The sequence below is a fragment of the Amblyraja radiata genome, unplaced genomic scaffold, assembly GCF_010909765.2.
Source record: "Amblyraja radiata isolate CabotCenter1 unplaced genomic scaffold, sAmbRad1.1.pri S89, whole genome shotgun sequence".
Lineage (NCBI taxonomy): Eukaryota > Metazoa > Chordata > Chondrichthyes > Rajiformes > Rajidae > Amblyraja > Amblyraja radiata.
This window is the reverse complement of record NW_022630172.1, coordinates 5350344-5372560: the sequence shown is the minus strand read 5'-3', so window position 1 is coordinate 5372560 and position 22217 is coordinate 5350344. Positions and strand designations below refer to the sequence as shown.

Genomic DNA, 22217 nt, shown 5'->3' with positions numbered 1-22217 from the left:
GCGGATGCTGGAAAATTGAAGGTAGACAAAAATGCTGGAAAAACTCATCGGGTGAGGCAGCATCTATGGAGCGAAGGAAATAAGCAACGTTTCGGGTTGAATCCCTTCTTCAGACTGATGTGAAGGTGGGGGAGGCGGGAAGAAGAAAGGAAGAGGTGGAGCCAGTGGGCTGAGGGAGAGCTGGGAAGAGGAGGAGAAAGTAGGGACTACCTTAAATTTGAGAAGTCAAAGTTCATACCGTTGGGGTGCAAACTGCCCAGGCAAAATATGAGGTACTGCTTCTCCAATTTACGGTGGTCCTCACTCTGGCCATGGAGGAGGCCCAGGGCAGAAAAGTCGGATTCGGAATGGGAGGGGCAGTTGAAGTGCTGAGCCACCGGGAGATCAAGTTGGTTATTGTGGACCGAGCGGAGGTGTTTGGTGTGTGCGCGCATGAGAGTGCGTGTGTGTGTGCGTGGAAGGGAGAGAGAGCAAGAGACAGAGGGAGTGTGTGAGAGAGAGCAAGGGAGAGGGAGTGTGTGAGAGAGAGAGAGAGAGGGAATGTGTGAGAGAGAGCAAGAGCGAGATAGGGAGTGTGAGAGAGGGACAGAGAGGGAGTGTATGAGAGAGGGAGCGAGGGAGGGAGTGTGGGAGAGAGAGGAGGGGGGCACGAGAGGGTGGAGTGGAGAGAATCTGTGAACGAGTGAGGGGGAGAGTGTGGGGAGAGTGGAATGTATATGTGCAGCTTTAAGAGACATTGGTCAGGTAGCATTTGGAGTATTGCATACAGTTCTGGTCACTCGATTACAGGACTGATGTGGAGGCTTTGGGGACGGTGCAGAGATGGTTAACCAGAATGGTTTAAAAACAAGGAACTGCAGATGCTGGTTTACAAATAAGGACACAAAGTGCTGGAGTAACTCAGCGGGACAGGCAGCATCTCTGGAGAGAATGTTTGTGTGACTGAAGAAACGACCCAAAATGTTACCCATTCCTTCCAGCATTTTGTGTTTACCTAAACAGCGCCTATCTATCCACGTGTCAGTGTGCCAGCAGGCTGGAGGAGCGGGCAAAGGCCTTGCCACAGAGCGGGCAGGTGAAGGGGCGCTGGCCCGGTGTGTGGACTTCTGGTGCTCCATAAGGTGGTCAAGGCGGGTGAATCCCTTACCACTGGACGGGCAGGGGAAGGGATGCTCACCGTTGTGGGTACGCCGGTGCTGCCACAGGCTGGACATGCGGATGAAACCCTTGGCAATATACAGCGCACACAAAGAGTCTCTCTCCGGTGCGTATTCGCTGGTGCTCCCGCAGCCCCCATGCTCTCTTGTCACAGTGGGAGCAGCTGCTCGCCGGCGTGGGTCCGCCGGTGCTGCCGCAACCCCCGCGAGCTGTCAAACTCCTCACCGCAGTACGGGCAGTCATAGGGCGGGCCACTGGTGTGTACGTGCTGGTGAGACGGGGCGTGGGAGGCCATGGTGAAGCGCTCTCCACTCACCGGGCTGGGGACGGGACGGTCGCCAGCGTGCACCCGCTGGTGGGACAGCAGATGGGAGGAGCGGGTGAAGCCCTTGCCGCACTGGGCGCAGGTGTAGGGCCGCTCGCCAGTGTGGGTGCGCTGGTGGGACAGCAGGTTGCTGGAACTGGTGAAGCCCTTGCCGCACTGGGAGCAGGTGTAGGGGCGCTCGCCGGTGTGGGTGCGCTGGTGGGACAGCAGGTTGCTGGAACAGGTGAAGCCCTTGCCGCACTGGTCGCAGGTGAAGGGGCGCTTGCCGGTGTGGGTGCGCTGGTGCACCAGCAGGTGGCTAGACTTGGTGAAGCCCTTGCCGCACTGGGCGCAGGTGTAGGGACGCTCGCCGGTGTGGGTGCGCTGGTGGGACAGCAGGTGACCAGACTGGATGAAGCCCTTGCCGCACTGGGCACAGGTGTAGGGGCGCTCGCCGGTGTGGGTGCGCTGGTGGGACAGCAGGTTGCTGGAACAGGTGAAGCCCTTGCCGCACTGGTCGCAGATGAAGGGGCGCTCCCCGGTGTGCACCCGCTGGTGGGACAGCAGGTTACTAGACTGGGTGAAGCCCTTGCCACACTGGGCGCAGGTGTACGGACGCTCGCCGGAGTGGGTGTGCTGGTGCACCAGCAGGTTATGGGACTGGGTGAAGCCCTTGCCGCACAGGGCGCAGGTGTAGGGCCGCTCTCCAGTGTGCAGGCGCCTGTGCATCTTCAGTTGCTTGGACAACTTGAAGCCTTTGCCGCAGTTGGAGCAGGTGAAGGGCCGCTCACTGCTGTGCACCCGCTTGTGCCTCCACAACGCCGATGACTGGGAAAAGCTCTTGCCGCAGGTGGAGCAGCAATAGGGCTTCTCACCCGTGTGCATCTGCCAGTGCTTCTTCAGCTGATTCGCCATCTTGAAGCTCTTGCCGCATTCGGAGCAGGTGAATGGCCTCTCGCTGGAGTGCACGAAGTTGTGCTGTACCAGGATATTGGAGCTGGTGAAGCTCTTGCCGCACTCCGAGCAGTCGAAGGGGCGTTCTCCCGTGTGCACCCGCCGGTGGATCTCCAGCAGACACGGCTTCTGCTAGGTCTTGCCACACACGTCACATTCATAACACTTCTTCTTGTTGTGCCCCGTCATGTGGTCCTCCATCGCAGCTCAGCAGCTCAAAGCTCAGCCCGCACACCGAGCAGATGGGGGGGGGGGTTCATCGGCACACTTGCCGCCCTCAATGGCCGCTCACGTCCTCGTCACTCCGTCCACAGCAAAAGCTCCTAAAAAAGGGGAACACAGAGGGTCAACAAGTTGGGAAACAGCACATTACTAGCACATATTGGGTGCATTTATGGTGGAGGAAACAGTCATATAATTCTGCGCAGCACAGTGGTGCAGCGCTACAGTTGCTGCCTCACCGCCAGAGACCCGGGCTCGATCCCGGCTACGGGTGCTGTCTGTGTGGAGTTTGTACATTCTCCCCTTGACCTACGTGGGTTTTCACTCCGGGTGTCCCGGTTTCCTCCAACATTTCAAATACGTTCAGGGTTGTAGATTAATCGGCCTCCGCAAAATTGTTAAATTGCCCCTAATGTGCGTAGGATAGTGCTAGTGTACGGGGTGATCGCTGGTCGGCGCGGACTCCGCGGCCGAAAGACCTGTTTCCGCGCTGCATCTCTAAACTAAACTAAAGCAAAGAAGGGTCTCGACCCAAAATGTCACCCATTCCTTCTCATTACAGATGCTGCCTGACCGGCTGAGTTACTCCAGCACTCTCTCTCTGTCTCTCTCTCTGTATGTTTCTCTCTCTTTCTCAGTCTCTCCCTCTCTCTCTGTGCTTTTCATGTCTTCCTCTCTGTAACTGTCTCACTTTCTCCCTCTCTCCCTCTCTCTCTGTCTGTCTCTCTTTCTGCATCTCTCTCTCTCTCTCTCACTCTCTGTCTGTCTCCCTCTGTCTCTTGCTCTCTCTCTCTCTCTCTCTGTCCGTCTCTCTCTCTCTCTCCCACCACACTGAAGTCACACCAGCTTCTATGTTTCCTTTACTGTGTCTCTCTCTCTGTCTCTCTCTGTGTGTGTCTCTCTCTCTCTCTCCACACCTTCCTGTGTCTATATATGTCTCTCTGCCTTTCTCTCTCATTGTCTCTCTCTGACTCTCCCTCTATCTCCCCCTCTCTATATCTATCTATCACCCTGTCTGTCTCTCTCTCTTTCTCACTCTCTCTGTCTCTCTCTTTCTCCCTCTCTGTCTCTCTCTATCTTCCCCTCTCTGTCTCTCTCTTCCCCTCTTTCTATCTCTCTCTCTCTCTTCCTCTCTCTCTCTGTCTCTCTCTCTGTCTCTCTCTCTCTCTCACACTCTGTCTCTCTCTCTCTGTGTGTCTCTGTGTGTGTGTGTGTGTGTGTGTGTGTGTGTGTGTTTGTCTCTCTCTCACTCTCTGTCTCTCTCTGTCTATCTATCTCCTCTCTCTCTCTCTCTCTCTCACTCTCTCACTCTCTCTGTCTCTCCTTCTCTCTCTCTCTCTGGGACAGAAGATTTGGGTGAACATAGACCCATTCCTGCCAACCGTGGGCCTAACTGCAGATAGATTCATAACGTACTCAACACATAGGACAGGAAATAGAAATGATCTGCAAATAGAACCGCCATTGGCCAGGACAGATATTTATAAGGACTCGTTCTTTGTAAGTGCCGCAATGGATTGGAATAAACAAGACACAAGCAGATGCTGGAAAATCGAAGGTAGACACAAAATGCTGGAGTAACTCCGCGGATGAGGCAGCATCTACGGAGCGAAGGAATAGGTGACCAGCCTGAAGGCCTTTGTGTCTCAGTGTTGTAAAAACAAGCCTGAAGGCTTTGTGTCTCAATGCAAGGAGCATTCGTAATAAGGTGGATGAGTTGAATGTGCAGATAGCCATTAATGATTATGATATAGTTGGGATCATGGAGACATGGCTCCAGGGATCCTAGGCTGGGAGCTGAACATCCAGGGATATTCAATATTCAGGAGGGATAGACAGAAAGGGAAAGGAGGTGGGGTAGCGTTGCTGGTTAGAGAGCAGATTAACGCAATAGAAAGGAAGGACATTAGCTTGGAAGGTGTGGAATCGATATGGGTAGAGCTGCGAAACACTAAGGGGCAGAAAACGCTAGTGGGAGTTGTGTACAGGCCACCTAACAGTAGTAGTGGAGTTGGGGATGGCATCAAACAGGAAATTAGAAATGCGTGCAACAAAGGTAAAACAGTTATAATGGGTGACTTCAATCTACATATAGATTGGGTGAATCAAATTGGCAAGGGTGCTGAGGAAGAGGATTTCTTGGAATGTATGCGGGATAGTTTTCTAAACCAACATGTAGACGAACCAACGAGAGAGCAGGCTATTCTAGATTGGGTATTGAGTAATGAGGAAGGGTTAGTTAGCAGTCTTGTTGTGCGTGGCCCCTTGGGCAAGAGTGACCATAATATGGTTGAATTCTTCATTAGGATGGAGAGTGACATTGTTAATTCAGAAACAAGGGTCCTGAACTTAAAGAAAGGTAACTTTGAGGGTATGAGATGTGAATTGGCCAAGACAGACTGGCAATTGATTCTTAAAGGATTGACGGTGGATATGCAATGGAAGGCATTTAAAGACTGCATGGATGAACTACAACAATTGTTCATCCCTGTTTGGCAAAATAATAAATCAGGGAAGGTAGTGCCTCCGTGGATAACAAGGGAAATCAGGGATAGTATCAAAACAAGAGATGAAGCATACAAATTAGCCAGAAAAAGCAGCCTACCAGAGGACTGGGAGAAATTCAGTGTCCAGCAGAGGAGGACAAATGGCTTAATTAGGAAAGGGAAAATCGATTATGAAAGAAAACTGGCAGGGCACATAAAAACTGACTGCAAAAGTTTTTATAGATATGTGAAGAGAAAAAGATTAGTTAAAACAAATGTAGGTCCATTGCAGTCAGATACAGGTGAATTGATCATGGGGAACAAAGACATGGCAGACCAATTGAATAATTACTTTGGTTCTGTCTTCACTAAGGAAGACATAAATAATCTGCCGGCAATAGCAGGTGACCGGGTGTCAAATGAGATTGAGGAACTGAGTGAAATCCAGTTTAGCCGGGAAGTGGTGTTAGGTAAATTGAATGGATTAAAGGCCGATAAATCCCCAGGGCCAGATAGGCTGCATCCCAGAGTACTTAAGGAAGTAGCTGCAGAAATAGTGGATGCATTAGTGATAATTTTTCAAAACTCTTTAGATTCTGGAGTAGTTCCTGAGGATTGGAGGGTAGCTAATGTAACCCCACTTTTTAAAAAGGGAGGGAGAGAGAAAACGGGGAATTACAGAGTAGTTAGTCTAACATCGGTAGTGGAGAAACAGCTAGAGTCAGTTATTAAAGATGAGATAGCAGCACATTTGGAAAGTGGTGAAATCATTGGACAAAGTCAGCATGGATTTACGAAAGGCAAATCATGTCTGACGAATCTTATAGAATTTTTCGAGGATGTAACTAGTAGAGTGGATAAGGGAGAACCAGTAGATGTGTTATATCTGGACTTTCAAAAGGCTTTCGACAAGGTCCCACATAAGAGATTAGTATACAAACTTAAAGCACACGGTATTGGGGATTCAGTGTTGATATGGAGAGAGAACTGGCCGGCAGACAGGAAGCAAAGAGTAGGAGTAAATGGCAGGCAGTGACTAGTGAGGTAACGCAAGGCTCAGTGCTGGGACCCCAGTTATCTTAGATTACTAAAAGTCTGTTCTTGACCGGTTTTGGCCATCTGTGCTGCGATTTCCGAGAGAACGCCGCCACCTACGGCCGTTATTTTTGGCCACCTTGCTCAGCCCCCCTCCGCCGTATGTGTGCCAAGGATTTTTCCTGTCGATGTAAAATGACAAGAGATATTAATGTTTTTACAAAATTCCCCATTCTCTCTGCTGCCCCTGCTGGCGGCAGGGGGGAGGGACTATAAAACCAGGAAGTGGTGTGCCTCACAGTCTCTTCAAGATGGAGGAAGGCAGAGGGTCACGTTTCTCTGAGCTGTGAATAACACTGAACACATGTCTACTCAAATGTAAGTGTCCGTAGTGGTTCTAAAACGCTTGCAGAATGTGTCTATTGGTTCTAAAATGTTTGAAAAAGTGTTTATTGGCTCTAAAATGTTTGCAAAAAGTGTCTCTTTTGGTCCTACAATGCTTGCAGAATGTGTCTTTTTTGGTTCTAAAATGTTTTTTTTAGGTTCTCCCCCCCTTCCTCTCACCTTCCCCCCTTCATCTCCCCCCCTCTCCTCTCCCCCCCTCTCCTCTCCCCCCCTCTCCTCTGCCCCCCTCTCCTCGTCCCACTCCTCCCCTTCTCCTCTCCCCCTTCCTCTCCTCTCCCCCGCTCTCCTCACCCCCTCTCCTCTCCCTCTTTTTCTCCCCCCATCACCCTCCCCACCATTCCTCCTAAACCCCCTCCTCTCCACACACCCCTACCCCCTTCCCTCCACCCTCCCTCCCCCTCCCTGCTCCCCACCTCTCGTCCTCCCCTCTCAGCACACCCTCTCTCCCCACTCTCCTCCCCCCTTCCCTCCCCCTCTCTCCTCCCCCCTCTCCCGCTCTCTCTCTCTCCCCTCCTCCCATCCATCCCCTCCCCCACCCTCCCTCCCGTAAACCCCCACCCCACCACACCCCCACCCTCTTCCCTCCACCCTACCTCCCCCTCCCTGCTCCCCACCTCACCCCCCTCTCAGCACCCCCTCTCTCTCCCCCTCACTCTCACCCTCTCTCTCTCCTCCCCCACCTTTCCCTCATCACCCACCCTCCCTCTTCTCCTCCTTGCCACCCCCCTCTCCCTCTTGCCCCTCTCTCTGTGTCTCTGTCTCTCTCTCTGTCTCTGCCCCTTCTCTCTCTGCCCTCACTCTCTACCCCCCGCCCCTCTCTAGATGTGACTGCAAGTTGGGGGCTATGCGTCAGTAGATAGGGTGGTTATGGGGAAAAAGGAGCAAATTAATAATATTAATATAATATCAAGGGGGGTAATTAGCGTAAGTGCGGGGGGGGAGATAATTAATGTGTGTGACGCTGCATGCCACCACCCCCCCCCCCCCCCCACACACAACCGCACGTTGGGGGAACAGACCCAACGGGTCTGCACTTGGTCTAGTTTACAATATATATTAATGATTTGGACGAGGGAATTGAATGCAACATCTCCAAGTTTGCGGATGACACGAAGCTGGGGGGCAGTGTTAACTGTTAGGAGGATGCAAGGAGGCTGCAAGGTGACTTGGATAGGCTAGGTGAGTGGGCAAATGCATGGCAGATGCAGTATAATGTGTATAAATGTGAGGTTATCCACTTTGGTGGCAAAAACAGGAAAGTAGACTTTTATCTGAATGTTGGCTGATTAGGAAAAGGGGAGATGCAACGAGACCTGGGTGTCATGGTACACCAGTCATTAAAAGTGGGCATGCAGGTGCAGCAGGCAGTGAAGAAATCGAATGGTATGTTAGTATTCATAGCAAAAGGATTTGAGTATAGGGGCAGGGAGGTTCCACTGCAGTTGTACAGGGTCTTGGTGAGACCACACCTGGAGTATTGCGTACAGTTTTGGTCTCCTAATCTGAGGAAAGACATTCTTTCCAGAGAGGGAGTACAGAGAAGGTTCACCAGACTGATTCCTGGGATGTCAGGACTTTCATATGAAGAAAGACTGGATAGACTCGGCTTGTACTCGCTAGAATTTAGACGATTGACGGGGGATTTGATAGAAACTTACAAAATTCATAAGGGGTTGGACAGGCTAGATGCAGGAAGATTGTTCCCGGTGTTGGGGAAGTCTCTCAGTAACTGGCTCGCTTTCTCCCTCTCTCTATCTCACTGTCTCTCTCTCTGTCCCCCTCTCTCTCTCTGTCTCTCTCTGTCTCTCTCTTCTTTCTTTCTCCCTGTCTCTCTCTCTCTATCTCTCGCTCTGTCCCTCCCTCTCTCTTCTCTCACTCTCTGTCTCTCTCTGTCTTTCCCATCTGCCTATATCTCCCTACGTGCCTCGCTGTTTTTCTCTCTCTCTCTCTATCTGTCTCTGCATCTCTCTCTCTGTCTGTCTCTCTCCTTCTCTCTCCCTCTCTATCTCTCTTTCTCTCTTTCTGTATCTCTTTCTCTATTTCTCTCCCACTGTTTGTCTCTCTCTCTGTCTGTCTCTCTCAATTTTCAATTTTTAAATTCAAAAACTTTATTCGCATGATAAAAAATACATTGTTATATTGCCAAAGTATGTAACATGACACACATATTTAAGATGCATAAATATAAATACAAGTCTACAGTGCATGGATAGATATGTCCCTATACATAAACTCGCAATAGGCCTATAGCCCTTTATAGATGCTACACGTTCTTGCAGCTGCAGCAGTACAACACAAAAGCAAGTTTAGCAATTCAATATTCATTTCTTAGTGTCAGTTAATGTCAATTAGTGTGTGCATACACATGTGCATGTTGGTCATTCACCGTCTCTCAGGTTGTGGCATGGCTGTTACGTATTGTGCCGTATTTCCTTCGCCAATTATTATTCTTAGTTTTGATGTATCATCTAGTTCTTTAAAATCAGGGGTTGCCACACTGAGTTTGTCAAAGTATGCTTTCCTTGTTTTGTCAAATTTTTTGCATTTTAGGAGGAAGTGCACCTCTGTTTCAACCTCATCTGTCAAACAGTGGCCGCATATTCTGTTTTCTCTTGGTTGCCAGAATCTCTTGTCTTCCTGTCTCTCTCTTTCCCCCTCCCTCTGTCTCTCTGTCTCTCTCGCGCTCTCTGTCTCCCCCTCTCTCTCTCTGTCTCCCCCCCTCTCTCTCTCTGTCCCTCGTTCTCTCTGTCTCTCTCTCTCTCTCTCCCTGTCTGTCTCTCTCTCACATGCTCATAGATACATAGGCAATAGGTGCAGGAGTAGAGGCCATTCGGCCATTCGGGCCTGCACCACCATTCAATATGATCATGGCTGATCATCCAACTCAGTATCCTGTACCTGCCTTCTCTCCATACCCCCTGATCCCTTTAGCCACAAGGGCCACATCTAACTCCCTCTTAAATAGAGCCAATGAACTGGCTTCAACTACCCTCTGTGGCAGAGAGTTCCACAGATTCACCACTCTCTGTGTGAAAAATGTTTTTCTCATCTCGGTCTTAAAGGATTTACTCTCTATCCTTAAGCTGTGACCCCTTGTCCTGGGCTTCCCTGTCTCTCTCTGTCACTCCCTCTCTCTCTTTCTCTCTCTGCCTCATTCTCTCCCTCTCTCTGTCACCCTCCCCCTCTCTCTCTGTCTCTCTCTCCCTCTCTCGCTTCCTCTCTCTCTCTCCCTCTCTCTGTATCTCTGTCTCTCTCTCCGTTTCTCTATGTATCTCTCTCTGCCTCTCTATCTGTCTCTCACTCTCTGTCTCTCTCTCACATCTCTGTCTGTCTCTCACCCCCTCTCTCTGTGACTATATCTGTCTCCCCCTCTCTCTCCCTCTGTGTCTCCCTCTCTCTCTCCCACTGTCACTCTGTCTCTCTCCGTCTCTCACTGACTGTCTCTCTCTCTGTCTCTCTCTCTCGCTGTCTCTCTTTCACTGTTTCTCACTGTCTCTCTCTCTGTCTCCCTCTCCGTTTCTCTCTGTCTGTTTCTGTCTTTCTTTCTCTCTCTCTGCATCTCTCTCTATTTCTCGCTATCTCTCTCTCTATCTCTCTCTGTTTTTCTCTGCCACTGTCCCTCACTGACACTCTCTCTTTCTCCCTCTCTCTCTTTCACCCTCTCTATCTCTTTCTCTCTCGCTCTCTCTGTCTGCCTCTTAGTCTCTGTCACTCTCTGTCTCTCACTGGCTCTGTCTCTCTCTCCCTCTCACTCCCCGTCTCTCTCTTGCTGACTCTCTCTCTTCTCTCTCTCTCTCTCTGCTTCACTAACTCTCTTTCTTTCTCTCTCTCTCTCTCTGTCTCTCTCTTGGTCTCCCTCTCTCTCTCTCCCTGTCTCTTGCTGTCTCTCTCTGTCTCCCCCCTCTGTCTGTCTCTCCCTCTCTACATCTCAGTCTCTCTTTCTCTTTGTCTCTCTCTCTCTCCATCTCTGTCTGTCTCTGTCCCACTGTCTCTCTCTCTCTCTGTCTGTTTCGCTGTATCTCTCTGTGTATCTCTCTCTCTTTCTTTCTCTAGCTATCTCTCTCTCTCTCTCTCCCCCTCCCCCCCTCTCTCACTCTCTCTCTCTTTGTATTGAGAAGTTGGGAGGTCACGTTGCTGTTGTACAAGACGTTGGTGAGGTTGCATTTAGAGTATTGCATTCAGTTCTGTGCACCGTGTTACAGGAAAGATGTCGTTGAGCTTGGAAAGGGCACAGAGAAGATTTACAAGGATGTTGCCCGGACTCGAGGGGCCTGAGCTACAGGGAGAGGTTGGGGTAAAGGGCTGGGACTCTATTCCTTGGAGCACAGGAGGATGAGGGGTGATCTTATAGAGGTGTACAAAATCACCAGAGGAATAGATCGGGTAGACACACAGAGTCTCTTGCCCTGAGTTGGGGAATTGAGGACCTGAGGACATGTGTTCAAGGTGAGTGAGGCGGGGGTGGGAAAAATTGAATAGGAATCTGAGGGGCAACTTTTCCACACAGGTGGGTGTATGGAACGAGCTGCCAGAGGAGGTAGTTGAGGCTGGGACTATCGCAACACTTGGACAGGTACATGGCTAGGACAGGTTTGGAGGGATATGGGCCGCTGGCAGGTGGTTCTTGTATAGAAGGGGCATGTTGGTCGGGGTGGGACTAGTGTAGATGGGGCATGTTGGTCGGGGTGGGACTAGTGTAGATGGGGCATGTTGGTCGGGGTGGGACTAGTGTTGATGCGGCATTTTGGCCAGTGTGGGCAGGTTGGGTTGAAGGGCTTGTCTCTTTCTCTCTCATTCTGTCTGTCCGTCTCTCTCTCTCTCTCTCTCTCCCCCCACACTGAAGTCACACCAGCTTCTAATTTTCAGCCGGTTTCCTTTACTGTGTGTCTCTCTCCGTCTCTCTCTCTCTTTCTATCTCTCCCTCTATCTCTCCCTCTCTATATCAATATATCACCCTCTCTCTCTCTCTGTCTGTCTTTCTCTATTCATGTGTGTGTGTCTCTCTCTCTGTCTCTCTCTCTCTCTGTCTGTTTCTCTCTCTCTCTCGCTCTCTCTCTCACTGTCTCTCTCTCACTCTCTCTGTATCTCTCTCTATGTGTCTCTCTCCCTCTGTCTCTCTCTCCCTCTCCCCCTCTCTGCCTCACTGTCTCTCTCGGTCTCGCTCTCTCTCTCCCTCTCTGGGACAGAGGATTTGGGTGAACATAGACCCATTCCTGCCAACCGTGGGCCTAACTGCAGATAGATACATAACGTACTCAACACATAGGACAGGAAAGGAAATGATCTGCAAATATAAACGCCATTGTCCAGGACAGATATTTGTAAGGACTTGTTCTTTGTAAGAACCGCAATGGAATGGAATAAACGAGACAACAATATCGTCTAAATGTTTAAGAAGGAACTGCAGATGTTGGAAAATCGAAGGTAGACACAAAATCCTGGAGTAACTCAGCGGGTGAGGCAGCATCTATGGAGCGAAAGAAATAGGTGACGATTCGGGTCGAGACCCTTCTTCAGACTCAAGAACCATTTGCTTCACTCCATAGATGCTACCTCACACGCTGAGTTTCTCCAGCATTTTGTCTAACAACAAGTCAAATCACCTTCACTGGACAATAGACAACAGGTGCAGGAGGAGGCCATTCTGCCCTTCGAGCCAGCACCGCCATTCAATGTGATCATGGCTGATCATCCCCAATCAGTACCCCGTTCCTGCCTTCTCCCCATATCCCCCGACTCCGCTATCTTTAAGTGCCCTATCAAGCTCTCCCTTGAAAAAAACATCCAGAGAACCAGCCTCCACCGCCTTCTGAGGCAGAAAATCCCACACTCACAACTCTCTGGGTGGAAAAGTTTCTCCTCATCTCAGTCCTAAATGCCCACAGATTCACCACTCTCTGGGTGGACAAGTTTCTCATCTCCGTTCTAAATGGCCGACGCCTTATTCTTAAACTGTGGCCCCTGGTTCCGGACTCCCCCAACATCGGGAACACGTTTCCTGCCTCTAGCGTGTCCAAACCCTTAACAATCTTATATGTTTCAATACGATGCCCTCTCATCCTTCTAAACTCCAGAATGTACAAGCCCAGCTGCTCCATTCTCTCAGCATATGACAGTCCCGCCATCCCGGGAATTAACCTGGTGAACCTACGCTGGGCTCCCTCAATAGTAAGAATGTCCTTCCTCAAATTAGGAGACCAAAACTGTACACAATACTCCAGGTGTGGTCTCACCAGGGCCCTGTACAACTGCAGAAGGACCTGTTTGCTCCTATACTCAACTCCTCTGGTTATGAAGGCCAACAGGCCAAAACTGCACACAATACGCCAGGTGTGGTCTCACCAGGGATGGAGGGAGAGGGAGAGAGAGAGGGGGGCAGATGGGTGAGAGAGGGAGAGACAGAGAGAGGAAGAGAGAGAGAGGGAGAGAGAGAGGGAAAGGGGGAGAGAGAGAAAGGGGGTGAGAGAGAGGGAGAGAGGGGGAGGGAGCTAGGGGGAGAGAGGGAGAGAGAGAAAGGGGGTGAGAGAGAGGGAGAGGGAGCTAGGGGGAGAAAGGGAGAGAGAGAGGGGAGAGAGAAAGGGGGTGAGAGAAAGAAGGGGAGGGAGAGGGGGAGAGAGAGAGAGGGAAAGGGAGGGAGAGGGGGGGGATGGAGAGAGGGGGAACCGCCTGCCAGTGCCTGTGCATGCTCCCCCTGCTGCATTAAAGGGAATGCATGCATCACTGGCTGCATTGCTGCCTCTCCCGCTGCATCGCAGAGCTTTTAGCCGCACCTGAACTTCACAGCTGCATTCCCGCACCACTTCCGGTTGGGTGGCGAACCTCTCGTCGTAAAAGACGCCTCCGGCAGGAAGAGGGACGATTACGTGGGGAGGGTCGGCAGAGTCGGCGGTCATTCATTCAGCGCCGCCGCGGGGCTCCCGTGTGGAAGGGAGAGAGGGACTAGGAGTTGGCGGTTGGCATAAACTGGTTTGTGACTGGATCAAATGGCAACTCAAGTAGGATTAGAGGATGACGAAGATCAAGATGATAGGGCTTTTGGTGACTGGACGTCAGTGTCTAGTCGGAGAGTAGGGAGGAATCAAGGAGAAGGAGGAATCAGGCAAAACGAGCTCGGTAGGAAGGAGTTTTGAAGGGAACAGTTCAGAAGAGGATAGGAGAACGGTTCGGAAAAAGGTTGAAAGGAAGGAGGTTAAAATAATACTGAAATTTAGAAAGGAAGATGAGCATGTCAATTTAAGTCCGATAACTTTATCCAGGGAGCTAAAGAAGAAGGTAGGAGAGGTGGAAACAGCTAAGATTTTGAGAGACGGGAACTTGTTAATAATATGTAAAACGGAGGAGCAGAAAAATAAGGCTCTGAAGATTGAAAGTGTTTGCAAGAAGATGGTTAGTGAAAGAAAGACTCTGGGTGAGAGTAGAGTGACAAGGGGAGTAATAACAGGTATTCCGGTAGATGAAGACCTGGAGAAACTCAAACGGAGTATTTTTGGTGGCCAGGTGAGTGTAGCTAAGAGATTGTTAAGGACAGTGGAGGGTAAGAGGGTAGAGAGCTTGTCTGTGCTTCTGGAGTTTCAGCAGACTGAACTACCAGAAAAAGTGAGAATCGGATGCATGATCTTTCCAGTGAGGCCTTATATCCCTCCACCGCTCCGATGTTATAAATGCCAGAGGTATGGACATATAGCAGCGGTGTGTAAGGGGAATCAGAGGTGTCCCAAGTGTGGAGGAGAGCATAGATTTGAAGAGTGCAGAGAAAATATGCAGGATAAATGCTGCAATTGCGGAGGACCGCACAGGGTAACGGATGGGGGATGTGAAGTCAGGAAGAGGGCTGTGGAGATTCAGCAAGTGAAAACAGTAAGTAACATAAGCTACTCAGAGGCAGTGAAGAAGGTGCAAGGACAAAGGGGAAGAGTGGATATTAATGGGAGAGAGAATCATCCGTTTTTGAGATCAGAGGAAAGTCAAGCAGGTCAAAACTCACACAGAACTGACAGCTGATAAGCTAATTGTTTTCATTGCATATGTAATCAACTGTACTGATCAGGTTAAACACAAAACAGAAAAATAAAAATCATTGTTAAGGGAGCAGAGAAGTTTTTGGGTTTAAAAGAAGTATCATGGGAGAGTATCAATAAAAAGCTTGAAGGAGATGGAAGGGAGGAAGGTTCTGGTGATAGGTCAAATTGATTATATTACAATGGAACGCAAGGAGCATAATAGCAAATGGACAAGAGTTTAAAGGATTCATTAAAGAGTTAAAGAAGAAACCAGAAGTCATATGTATTCAAGAAAGCTGGCTTAAGCCTTCATTAGACTTTGTCATCAAAGGTTATGATAGTATCCGTAGAGATAGGGGGGAGGGAAGTGGAGGGGGGTGTGTAATATTTATAAAGCAAGGAATACAGAATAGATTGTTGGTGAAAGGAACAGAATTAGAATATTTAGTGGTGGAAATTTGGATAAGAGAAGGTAAGGTTAAAATTGTTAATTTTATAATCCGTGTAAAAGGCTTTCATTGGAGTTGATGGATGAACTTGCTGGGTATTTAGGGGGGGAAAGTTATATGTTGTGGTGATTTTAATGCTCATAGCACGTTGTGGGATGATTCTAATGATGAAAATGGGATGGTGATTGAGGATTTAATGGAGAAGAATAACCTTGTGTGTCTTAATGATGGAAGTGGGACACGAATCAACATCAGAACAGGGTCAGAATCAGCCATAGATCTCACACTAGTGTCAGACTCATTGGCGGGTGTTTGTTCATGGGAAGTAATTCGAAGAACAACGGTAGGAAGTGACCACTACCCGATAGAAATAGTAGTAGGAGTGAGTTTAGAGGAGTATAATACAGAGAGAATACAAAAGTGGTCTTTTAGTGGTGCTGATTTGGGAGAAGTTTAAGACTATTAGTGATCAAGAAATGGAAAAAATTGATATTTATGAAGATGTGGATAATTTAAATATTTCTGTTTGCGAAGCCATTTTAGAGGCAGCAACAAAGTCCATTAAGAGGAAAGGAGGTAAGCACAACAAAAAGAGTGTACCATGGTGGACTAAGGAATGTGACAAAGCAATTAAGTGTCGAAATAAAGCTTTTAAAATTTTGAAAAGAAATCATAATTTTCAGAATCTTATTGAATACAAAAGGTTGCAAGCAAGTGTAAGAAGAGTAATAAAAAATGCAAAGAGGGAATTTTGGAGGACATTTTGTAACTCAGTGGGAAGGGAGACAAAGTAGGTCAAGTTTGGGGAATGATAAGGAGAATGAAAGGAATTAAAAGAGAATACAAATATCCAATCCTAACTGACGGTGAAATTACAGCAGTGAAAGACGAAGAGAAAGCAGAGATGTTGGCAAAATCTTTTGCTAAAATTCACAGTTCAGACAATGTTAGTGAAGAAGGAAGAAAAGGAAAAGAAAAATACCATAGCAGAGAATAGACAGTTATACGACATGAGGAAGACACTAACGATGTTCTAAACAAACCATTCACAAAGACAGAATTCAAACCGAGCTCTTAGAAAAACCAAGATGTCAGCACCAGGTAAAGATCAGATTTGTTACACCATGTTAAACCATCTCAGTGAAACATCCAAGGATTTTTTGTTAGAATTTTATAATAAAGTGTGGGAGGGTGGGAAATTACCGCAAAGCTGGAAGGAGGCAGTAGTAATCCCAATAGGAAAGCCAGGTAAAGATCTGACAAACCCCGGGAATTATAAGCCTATTGCATTAACATCCAACATGTGTAAAGTAATGGAAAAAATGGTAAATGAAAGGTTAACATATTATGTAGAAAATAAAGGATATTTATCCAATTACCAGAGTGGTTTTAGGAAGGGGAGAAACACCATGGATCCAGCTATATGTTTAGAACATGAAATTAGGAGAGCACAAATTAACAGAGAAAGTGTAGTAGTTGTATTTTTTGATATTGAGAAAGCATATGATATGATGTGGGGAGAAGGGTTATTAGTGAAACTAGGTAAATTGGGGATTAAAGGTCGTATATTTAAATGGATTAAGGATTTTTATTTGGGAGGTCAATACAAGTACGAGTTGGAAATCAATACTCAGGAACATTAGATATTGTAAATGGAACACCTCAAGGGAGCATAATAAGTCCTTTACTATTTTTAGTAATGATAAATGATGTGTATGATGAAATTGTAAATGAAATGGGAGTTTCACTGTTTGCGGATGATGGGGCAATCTGGAAAAGGGGGAGAAATGTGAAGTTTATTGTGCAGAAACTACAGAGGGCTATAATAAAGGTACAAGAGTGGTCTTATAAATGGGGATTCAATTTTCTGTGGAAAAGACAAAGATAATGTTTTTTACTAGGAAGGAAATTGGTAGTGAGGTTAAACTAAAATTATATAACCAGGAATTGGAGAGAGTAAAATACTATACATTTTTGGGTTTATGGTTTGATGAGAGGATTACATGGATGGTTCATATTCAGAAAGTAGTGGACAAATGTAAGAAGATACTTAATGTAATGAGATGTTTAGTTGGATGTGATTGGGGGGCAGATAGAACAGCTTTGAAGGCTATATGCAATGGGTTAATTAGATCTGTGTTAGATTATGGTTGTGTGGTGTATGGGTCCGCATCAAGTACTTCTCTTAAGAAAATAGACAACTTCAATATCAGGCATTGAGAATATGTACAGGTTGCAATAAAAACAACTCCAACAGCAGCATTACAGGTTGAAATGGGGGAGATGCCTCTAGAGATGAGAAGGATACAGCTTTCATTAAATTACTGGATTAACCTACAGGGCCACAGTCAAGAACACCCAGCACAAGTTACTGTCAAACCATGCTGGGAAAAGGAGAGAAGGGAAACAAAAGTTTGGATGGACAGTGACCCAGAGAGCAGTACAAATCGGCATAGCACAATTAAATGTGGTTCCAACAGTTCCATTACCTTCAATTCCACCTTGGATACTTCCAGATGCAACAGTAGATTTTACAACATTAGAACAGGAAAACAAGGATAAACACATAGGTATAATTCAGTCATCATACAGGAATACATTGACAGATACTACAGTTTTGTCCAAATTTATACAGATGCATCAAAAGATTCAGTAGATAAAGTAGGAGTAGCATTTATTGTACCAGAATTTCACATCAAAGTAGGGAAGAGGATCAATAATGAGGTCTCAGTATACACAGGTGAAATGATTGCAATATTGTTAGCGGTACAGTGGGTCGAGGATACTAGGCCTTTAAGGACAGTTATTTGCTCAGATTCAGGTTTAGCAATAAAGAGTTTACAGCACAGCCATTCAGACAGTAGACCAGACATTTTGATTGAAATACAACAAACACTATTCAGAATTCAAATGATGGGGCTTACAGTCATATTTTTATGGGTACCAGCACACATTGGCATTAGAGGAAACGAAATGGCAGATAAGGTAGCAAAAGGGGTAGCAAAAAGAAGTAAAATTGATTTAAGTATTAACATAGGTAAAACTGAAATCAAAGACATATTAAGCAAAGACTGAAGGAAAGATGGCAAAAGCAATGGGATGAAGAGCGGAAAGGACGGTGGTTCTACAGAGTCCAGAGGAAAGTGGGAGAATGAGATGTGCAGGAAAAAACAGAAAAGAGGAGACAGTAATCTCAAGAATTAGATTTGGACACACTGGTCTGAACAGTACACTTTTTATAATAGGCAAGCATAATACAGGTAGATGTGAATACTGTGGGCAAGAAGAGACAATAGAGCATGTCATTGTACATTGTGAGAGGTATTAGGAGGAGAGAGAACGGATGAGTGAGCAGTTCAGAAAAGAAAGAATACAATTTGAATTTGGTAGATATTTTGCAAGGAAGTTCATATAAGTGCTATCAAATCCTGTTGCATTTTCTTAGGGTAACCAATTTGTTCAGAAGGATATAGGTTATTAGTATATGTAATGGTGTTGTTTGATCCACACTCCATACCAGTTGGTGGCGGTAATGCACCAAAAAAGCTGTTTGCCAACCGCCAAAAAACACCACATAGAAGAAGAAGTAGGAGAAGGGGGACGATTTTAGAGCGGCGCACCGGCGCTGGGAAAGTGGGACGGCGGGTCTCAGGCGTCCGGAGTGGAGGGCGAAACGCCGAAAGTTGGTTCCGGGTGGTTCTTTGGTGCATTGAGGGTGGGATAGAGAAGAAAATGGAGGGGCAGAAGGAGGGAGGGAGAAAGAGAGAGAAGGAGAGAAGAGAGAGGGAATGAGTGTGAGAGAAAGTTTGGGAGAGTTTGAAGAGTTTTCAGAAACTTTGTGAGAACGTTTTTACGAAGTTTTGGAGAATTGAGAGAGAGGGAGAGAGAGTGTGAGAGAAAGAAGGGATGAGGGAGGGAGAGAGAAGTGTTCACCTCCCTCCCTCTCTGACATCACGGTGCCCAGCGGTAGAGTTGCCGCCTCACGGCGCCAGCGACCAGGGTTCCATTATTTGGCAACCTAAAAAGCTGCCTAGGTTGTCCGTACACAAAAATGCTGGAGAAACTCAGCGGGTGCAGCAGCATCTATGGAGCGAAGGAAATAAGCGACGTTTCGGGCCGAACCCTTCTTCAGACTGAACGGGTCTGGAGAAGTGTTTCGGCCCGAAACGTCACCTATTTCCATCGCTCCATAGATGCTGCTGCACCCGCTGAGTTTCTCCAGCATTTTGTGTACCTTCAATCTTCCAGCATCTGCAGTTCCTTTTGAACACTTTGCCTAGGTTGTCCAGCTGGCAACAGGGAAAAAATGGTAAGCGAGAGCCCTGGGGGGGAGCGGGGGATTGAACTTACGTAGACGTGATTGTACAGATCTGCAGCTTCACCTTCTCCCCATTAACATCGACCGTCTGAATCTTGAAATCCACTCCGATAGTAGTGATGTAGCTACCTATAAGAGAGAGAGAGTGAGAGACAGAGAGATAGAGAGAGAGACAGAGAGAGGGAGAGACGGAGAGAGGGGGAGACGGAGAGAGGGAGTCGGAGAGATGAAGAGAGAGAGAGACAAAGAGCGAGAGAAAGACAGAGAGAGGCGAAACAGAGAGGGGGAGGGGGGAGAGACAGAGAGACCGGAAGGAGAGGTAGGGATTGATAGGAGATATGGTATATCGATTTTGTGTTTGTAGAGAGAGGTGGAGGGAGAGATAGGGGGGAAGAGATGTTTCAAACACTTCGGAAACAGACCCTTCTGGTCCTCGCCCCTCCCTCTTCCATTCGTTTCTCACCTCTCACTGCTCCTCCCCTCCTCTCTATCCCTCCCTCCCTTCCTCCTTCCTTCTCTCTCGCGTCTCCTCCTCCCCGCCCTCAGTTCTCTCTCTCCTCTCTCCCCCCCTCCCTCCTTCTCTCCCTCCCCTCTCTCTCTCTCCACCTTAGAATGTGTTTTCAGCAAAAAGTAACAAACTGCTTGTATAGTGGAAAACTGTTTATTGAAATCACAAGATCATCTGTGATGATCATGGGAGAAGGCGGACGGTTTTATTGATTTGGGGATGATCAGCCATGATCACAATGAATGGCGGTGCTGGCTCGTAGGGCCGAATGGCCTACTCCTGCACACATTTTCTATGTTTCTATGATAGGAGCAGAATTAGGCCATTTGGCCCATCTAGTCCACTCCACCATTCGATCATGGCTGATCTACCTCTCCCTGCTAACCTCTTTCTCCTGCCTTCTCCTCATAATCCCTGACACCTGCACTAATCAACAATCTATCTATCTCTGCCTTAAATAAATCCACTGACTTGTGGCCTCCACCCCATCTGTGGCAATGAATCCCACAGATTCACCACCCTCTGGCTAAAGAAATTCCTCCCCATCTCCTTCCTTCAAGATTCTCCTCCATGTCTACAAAGCTCTCAGTGGGCTTGCCCCCACCTACATAAAAAGTCTTCTCACCCACCACTCCACCTCCAGGCCCCTCAGATCGGCCGACTTGGGGTTGCTGAATATCCCACGGGCAGGCATAAGCTCAGGGGCGACCGCGTCTTTGCGGTTGCAGCCCCTAGACTGTGGAACAGCATCCCCTTTCCCATCAGAACTGCCCCCCCCCCATCGATCGACTCATTTAAGTCAAGACTTATCTATACTCCCAAGCCTTTCCTGATGTCCTCTGAGTGAGGGCTACATGTATATATGTATGTAGTTTGTTTTGTTGTGCTAGTCTTATAACAAATGTAAAGCACTTTGGCCAACGAGAGTTGTTTTTTAAATGTGCTATATAAATAAATGTGACTTGACTTGACTTGAAGGAACGTCCTTGAATTGGGAGTTTGTGCCCTCTGGTCCTAGACTCTCCCACTAGTGGAAACATCCTCTCCACATCCACTCTATCCGGGCAAAGCGCCCACTGTTCGGTGACGTTTCAATGCCCCCCTTGTTTACCCACTTACTTGGCCTCCACCGCCGTCTGTGGCAACGAATCCCACAGATTCACCGCCCGCTGATAAATATCATCATTAATAAACTTCACACCCGCTCTTTAACCCGACAGGAGAGTGGGGAGGAAACGTCACTGTGTGTGTGAGAGAGGGAGAGGGGGAGAGTAGGGAGGGGACAGAGGGCGTCAACCTCTCTCTCCGCTCTTTCCTCACACCACCTTTCTCTCTCTCTCTGTCCTTCTCTGTATCGATCTATCTGACTCTCTCTCTCTTTCTCCCTCCCTCTCTCTCCATCTCCCTCCCCACTCTCTCTCTCCCCACCGCTCCAACTCCGTCCCCACACTCTCTACCTCCCTTCTCTCTCTCTCCATCTCCCTCTGTCTCTCACCGTCCAGTGCGGATCGGCTCCATCTTGCAACGAGCCGGGGATGTGCGCGACGTCATTTCCGGGCTCATGCCCCCTCTCCCTCCTCCTCTCGATAAACTTCGAGCGGGGCGGCCCTCGCCCGGAAATGACGTCGCCGCCCCGGACGCCCTTTGCCCTGCACTCTGCGGGGCGGCCTCAGCCCGGAAATGACGCATCTGTCGCGGCCAAGATGGAGCCGATCCGCGTTGAACGGTGAGAGAGAGGGAGAGATGGAGAGAGAAGGGAGGTAGAGAGAGTGTGGAGACGGAGATAGGAGCGGTGGAGAGAGAGAGAGTGGGGAGGGAGAGAGATGGATTGAGTAGAGAGAGGGTAGAGAGACAGAGGGGGAGAGTGAGAGGGGCAGAGATATAGAAGGTGGTGAGAGAAGGGAGGGAGAGCAAAACAAAGGATCCAATCATTGTAAAGGCTGCAGTCCACCACTTGGGCATGGCAGGATTGAAGTGGGAGGAAATACATGATGGTCTCAGTATCCAGGCGAGCCAAGAGTCAACATGTGTGGGTTAATAATATTAATGTTAATCCTGACAATGGAAGGCAAGAAGCTTGTTAGCCAATGGGCCAAGACTTTAAGCATTCATAGACAGTAGGAAGGAAAACCAGATGTCGTATGTATCCAGGAAACCTGGTTGAAACCAAGTTTAGATTTTGTTCTATATGATTATGGTTGCAGTGAGATGTGATAGGGGAAATGGGGGAGGAGGGGGTTGTGCCACTTTCATTAAAAAAGGGATACCATACAAGGTATTAGGAATTGGGCAGGAACAGGAATATGTGGTAAGGAAGTGGAGGAAAAATAGTGGTAATAAATTACTTATAATCCATGTAAGCGATTAGAGGTCAATAA

The 22217-nt window shown here is 48.0% G+C and overlaps 1 protein-coding gene across 1 annotated transcript in view; it reads right to left on the bottom strand.

Moving 5' to 3' along the window:
* LOC116969603 (zinc finger protein 850-like) overlaps positions 1-21390 on the bottom strand; it is a gene marked incomplete at its 3' end in the record, with an annotated part of 172149 nt that extends 150759 nt beyond the window's left edge. Inside the window, exons 1-3 of the mRNA XM_033016433.1 lie at positions 21335-21390; positions 2709-2739; positions 1487-2548 (exon numbers count right to left, since the gene is read on the bottom strand). Coding sequence (XP_032872324.1) covers positions 1487-2548; positions 2709-2739; positions 21335-21390 — 1149 coding nt within the window. The remainder of the gene's footprint in view (positions 1-1486; positions 2549-2708; positions 2740-21334) is intronic.
* Positions 21391-22217: the final 827 nt, after the last annotated feature.